The sequence below is a fragment of the Austrofundulus limnaeus genome, unplaced genomic scaffold (assembly GCF_001266775.1).
Source record: "Austrofundulus limnaeus strain Quisiro unplaced genomic scaffold, Austrofundulus_limnaeus-1.0 Scaffold38, whole genome shotgun sequence".
Classification (NCBI taxonomy): Eukaryota; Metazoa; Chordata; class Actinopteri; order Cyprinodontiformes; family Rivulidae; genus Austrofundulus; species Austrofundulus limnaeus.
The window spans coordinates 301,567-306,837 of NW_013952440.1; the positions used below are offsets into that span (position 1 = coordinate 301,567).

At 38.8% G+C, this 5,271-nt stretch overlaps 1 protein-coding gene across 2 annotated transcripts in view; it reads left to right on the forward strand.

The window, feature by feature from the left end:
- Nucleotides 1–4,361, forward strand: part of recql5 (RecQ helicase-like 5) — a 21,805-nt gene extending 17,444 nt beyond the window's left edge. For both annotated transcript variants that reach the window (XM_014006888.1, XM_014006889.1), the window contains 8 exons: nucleotides 175–245; nucleotides 601–694; nucleotides 769–927; nucleotides 1,017–1,594; nucleotides 1,683–1,743; nucleotides 2,846–3,064; nucleotides 3,141–3,219; nucleotides 3,733–4,361. In XM_014006888.1, the coding sequence (XP_013862342.1) occupies nucleotides 175–245; nucleotides 601–694; nucleotides 769–927; nucleotides 1,017–1,594; nucleotides 1,683–1,743; nucleotides 2,846–3,064; nucleotides 3,141–3,219; nucleotides 3,733–3,857 (1,386 nt within the window). In that variant the 3' untranslated portion in view covers nucleotides 3,858–4,361. The remainder of the gene's footprint in view (nucleotides 1–174; nucleotides 246–600; nucleotides 695–768; nucleotides 928–1,016; nucleotides 1,595–1,682; nucleotides 1,744–2,845; nucleotides 3,065–3,140; nucleotides 3,220–3,732) is intronic.
- The last annotated feature ends 910 nt before the right edge of the window (nucleotides 4,362–5,271 follow it).

Below are 5,271 nucleotides of genomic sequence, written 5' to 3' on the forward strand. Positions count from 1 at the left end.
CTACAGTATTTTTAGTCTTTATTTTACTGTTAAAATTTATGTTTATCAAAGAAAGTCTAATGTTACAACTAATCATGGATCCCTTTAAGTCTCTTAGGTCTCTTAAGAACACCTAATTTTTTTTGTTTCCTGTAGTTTTTGGACCGTTTATGAACCTTCTTTTTTACATTTCAGACCCGAGAGCACTGCTTGCAGCGGCTGCAGGAGGCTCTGCAAGGCCAGCAGGGGGCAGGAAATGCATTATAGTAAGACTGCTGACAAACCTTTCACCACTATGCTTGAATTAGACACTAATTCTAGTGAAGTTTAAAACAAGTAAAAACAGAATACGATGATTTGCAAATCCTTTTCAACCTATTTTCAATTGAATACACTAATCAAATTTCAAAATAAGCCAATATTTGTTAAAAAATAAGTTTATTCAAATATTAAATGTCGTGTCTTTGTGGTGTATTCAATTGAATATAGGTTGAAGAAGATTTGCATATMATCATATTCTGTTTTTATTAATGGTTTACAGGACATCCCAACTTAGGGTTGTAAAATAAAACTAGTTTATCACCAGATTTCCTTCTAACCATTTGTTTCTCCATCCTGCAGCTGTAACAGTTTGAAGTTAGCGGTGGATATCGAACACGAGGTCTTCAAAAACAGCAAATCCCTCAACTTATATAAGGCTGCTATCTTAAAGAAGGTGTCTGAAAACCTTTTATGTGTCATAAACAAAAACCTGAACTGTTCACGGCTAACTTTGCTTGTTCTTTGAAGGTATCTGAGATGACGAAAGCTGCTTCAGCAGGGGGAGGAGAGCGACGAGGCAGCAGCGATTCAAGAGAAGCTGAGACAAAACCCAAGGAAGATCCACCTTCTTCTTCTTTATATCCCGAGCAGCTACAGGGGTTCACCTCTGCGTCTGAGATCTACTCTGTAAGAGCGCTCTCGTACAGTCAACTGCTTTTGAAGTTGGGTGGAAAAAATGGCAACTTGTTTTGTAATTTCCTCCACTGTTGCTACAGATGAAGCGAAAAAGAGTGGGAGCGGGCTGGGGGAGCTTCTCTAACCACCTTCCCAGTGCCAAGCAGACAGACAACAGTGGATTTTTCAGTGACAGCGCAGAGGAATCAGATGTTAAAGACGCTGGGGAGAGAATAAAAGAGGCGAAAACTGAAACGATGCAGTCCATATCATCAATCAGAGCCAGAGCCTCTGCCGTCGGTGCGTCTCTGAGCAGCCCGACAAAAGCAGGCAGAGCCGTGAGCARGAAGCAGCAGAAGATGGCAGAAGCTGCAAAGACTTCCCGCAACATTTCTCAGTATTTTACAAATAAACAAACTGTGAAGCAGAGCTGCCGAGAGGAAGAGCAGGAGGCAGGTCGTTTGTCAGCTCAGACYGTCGGCGCGAGTCGGGAGGAGAGTGAAAACGAGGAGCAACCAGAGAGGAACCTCGTCCGATCAGACACTCCTGATCTGATCCTGGTAGAGCCYGAGACGGAAGTTATCGTTTTATCTGATGATGAAGAGGAGGAAGAGCCGAGAGGGGACAGTTTTAAGCCTCTGCAAGACGCCTCTCAGCAAGAGACCTCATCAATCACAGAGTAATTTTATCTCTGCTCACAATTTTAATGAAAAAAAAAGTTTGAATTTTTTTAAATAATTCTAAATCCATTCTCACCTCTCACACAGAGAACACAAACCTGGAGAAGAAGAAGAAGAAAAAGCAGCTAACCCTCCTTTAATTCAAGAGGTACGCACCAACGAGCTAACTAGTKTTTGTTTTGTTTTGTTTTTGCCTCTGCCCACTGTGGCCGGAGGCAAACTGTTCTCTGGCTGTCTGTGTGTTAGTGTGGTGTCCGTCCATCACAGGTGGTCTTATGTGCACGATACCTCCTGAGTGAAATKATATATTTACTTATAAATAGGCATAGTAACTCCATTTGACTCATCAAATGGTCAAAGGTCAAGTTCCTTTATGAGGGTTGGTAAAATAAAACTGGCCTTTTCTTTTCAAAGGCAGACTTGTTTAGGGCAGGGAGAGGCATACCAATTTGTAGAAAAATATGCGTTGTTCAAAATAGTATGTCSGAATAAACAGGAATCCAACTGGATTTCTTGTTAAAACTTTATTTTCAATCTTCTGACTCCAATCAGGTACAGCACTCAACAGGCCTCMGTGTAAGACCTTGAGCTGAAACAAAACAAAAAACAAAACAAGACAACTGCTCTGCTCTGAGCAGAGACTCTGCAACACACTGACAACTTCTTTTTACTATAATCATGAATTGAGCTTATAATGTTCATCTCTTCCTGGTTACACATCTGGAGGTGTTACCTTTTACGTCAGACGTCAGAACGTAACTCATTTTTGTTTAGACTAAGAAAGAACACATGATAAGACACACACCAACTCTTTGTCTGCTTTAACTTAAAGACTGAAATGATCAGAAAGTATAAAATACAAAACTACATCTAATATTCATCTAATCGGTTACAAAATTTCCTTCAAATTGACATTTTGACATCAAGTTTCACCTTGTTTAAAATTGTGGTTGTTCAAAGAGCTAAGGGAACAGCTGCCCACCACATTTTCACAGAGTACCCAGGGCTGATGGCAGTTAAAAATTGGTTTTGGACAGAGATTTAACAAACATTTCTCTGGACCTAACCGAGGCGCACCTTTTAGCCAATGAGAAATAGGGTGGGGGCGGGACTTGGGTCTTGACAAAATTTTCATTCAGATCCAGCAGAAGTCCCGAGTGGTTCTCCAAACAAAATACTTTATTTCCACTATCAGTCCTGGAGTACCACTTCAAAGAATCTAAACTTTAACTGGAATGACATGTTTCCAGGTCCCAAATGATGTAAAAGCAGAGAGAGTGACGTCTCTGGCGAAGCGCAGCCGGCCTGCAGACGGGACGAAAAGACGGGTGACTTTCAACCCCACCGTGCAGGAGAAGTCCCTGCAGCCGGACCCCAAGCCTCCCAAGCCCGTGACCCTAAAGGAAGCAGCTGATATCGTGGTCCATTATCTGGACCCCTTTTACACTCAGGGAAAGTTTGCCACTAAGGTACGAMGTACTTATTTACAGAAAATCAACTTAAAGGGAAACATGTTCAAACGTTAATATAGTAAATGTTTTGCAGGAGCTCTTCAAGTCTTTCGCTCGCTACTTGTCTCACCTCCTGACAGAGGACAGGAATCAGGGTCAAGATAAAGATAAAGGTAACCAGAGCACGGTGATGGGATGGAACACTTTGTTTTACGGGTCTGTCTTTTATTTTTAATAACTCTCAGTTCTGGACACGGTTCCACTAATTAGCTAACAGCTACTAACGAAACTAACTTTTACAGTATTTTCTGGACAATAAGTTTCTGCTCTTTGAACTTTGAAAACTGTTAGCAGACCATTTAGCTTCCACTAAATTAAATTTTAACTTTAAGTCTGCTAACAGCTAGCTATCAAACTCCCATCAACAGGTTTGTGTCAGTCTCATCTGTCCTCAGCTTGAAGGAGACAAAGATATGTGATGCAGACTGTGACAGTCCTCTTAGCTGTTAGCATTAGCTAATGTTAATTTTTACTTCTTTAGCAGTTTAGCGTTAGCTTTTACAAATTTTTTACAAGTTTAGCATTAACGAAGCTATATGTTTGGATAGAGTATCATGAGTTAGTGAAGCTAACATTTTGTTTAGCTTTGCCCACCACTGATAATTTAATCTCTAATCTCTCTACAGTTAAAGGTGAAGCCAAAGTTCTCATCAAGAGATTTTTCAGCAAAGTCCAGCGCTGCGAGAGCGAGGCAGACTGGGAGCACCTCAAAGCTCTGCCCAGCTGCAAAACTATGCCGAGCAGGGAGTGATGTGAAATGGAGCCATTTTCTGCGTTTATTCTACTTTTATCAGTGCCTATAAGCTCCTCACAGACTTCAAGCTTGGCGACAGACTCCTGCTGAGTGCTTTTACTTTGAAAGCGATGATTTGGTTTACCGCTGRTGTCTGTGCAAAAACAATAAAATGGAAGAAATTTTCTGCTTGAAGAAGGAGGAGTAAAATTGTTTGCACATTACTGCGATGAATGTTTTTAATGTTTAGGCTGTTTTACTATGTAAAGTTTATTTTTGTACTTGCGGTAAGCCATGTGTCAAATTTCTGCAAGATGTTTTTTTTTCTTTTTGTTTATTTCATTGTCGCCCGTTTTGTTATAAAGCTTTAAAACGGTAATGCCTGCTGTGAAGAAATAAGTGTAACTTTGTGACATTTAGTGGATAATATCTTTAACATGCTCACTTATGCAATATGTTGGCAGAAAAACTGTTAAAAGCAGTAAACAGGGACTGATTAAAACCAAACAAAAACCACTGAAATGTGTGCTGATATTTCCACTCCACTTTTTAGTTTTACTTTTTTTTTTTTTGGCAAAAATATATTTTGTTCTGTACTTGTACAGTGTGGCCCTTGGAGTTATATTCATTATTTTTCTAAGGATGATTGAAATATATATTTGCACATAAGCTTTGAAACACAAGGATAAAAGTTTTAACACTTGTTTAACACCGTTCTCATTTTTGTGTTCAAAGCTTTCAGTTTTTTTGTTATCTGTGTTTTTATGCTGCTGAAACCAACATGAAAACAAATATAGGATTTATGAATTTTGCTACTATTTTAGCTCTTAGCTGAGAGAATCTGTGTTCATTAATGTTTAGTGCTCTTTAGTGCCTTTCATGATGAAACATCACAGTCTCTGTTCAGGAAAATACAAAAAAAAAAAAACAACTAAATTTTACAATAAAATCTCTGTTAAATAAAGACTTTCTTATTAAATGGCACTGTTTCATATCTTAGTTTAAACCTTTTAAAGTAAATGAGGCTAGATTATGATTTGACTGACTTYGTTAAAAAGTATCTTATTTTTCAGTCAGAAAAACAGTTTCACATGCCTCATTATGTCAGTGTTGACGTTCATTAAAATATCCTGTAGTGGATTTTATTTGAATTTGTAAAGATATGAGCAGCATTTGTAAATAAATAGGTTTCATTGTTTTAACCATAAAGATGCTAATTAGTATATGGTCTAGGACAGTGGTTCCCAAACTTTTCAGCGTTTGACCCACAAAATAACAGTAGCAGAGACCTGTGCTCCCAGCTATGTTTGGATGATCATTCAATTCATGACATTTGTTTCAGGTCAACTAAACATGGGCATAGTAACAATATTTTAATACTGCATTTAAACACACACACACACACACACACACACACACACACACACACACA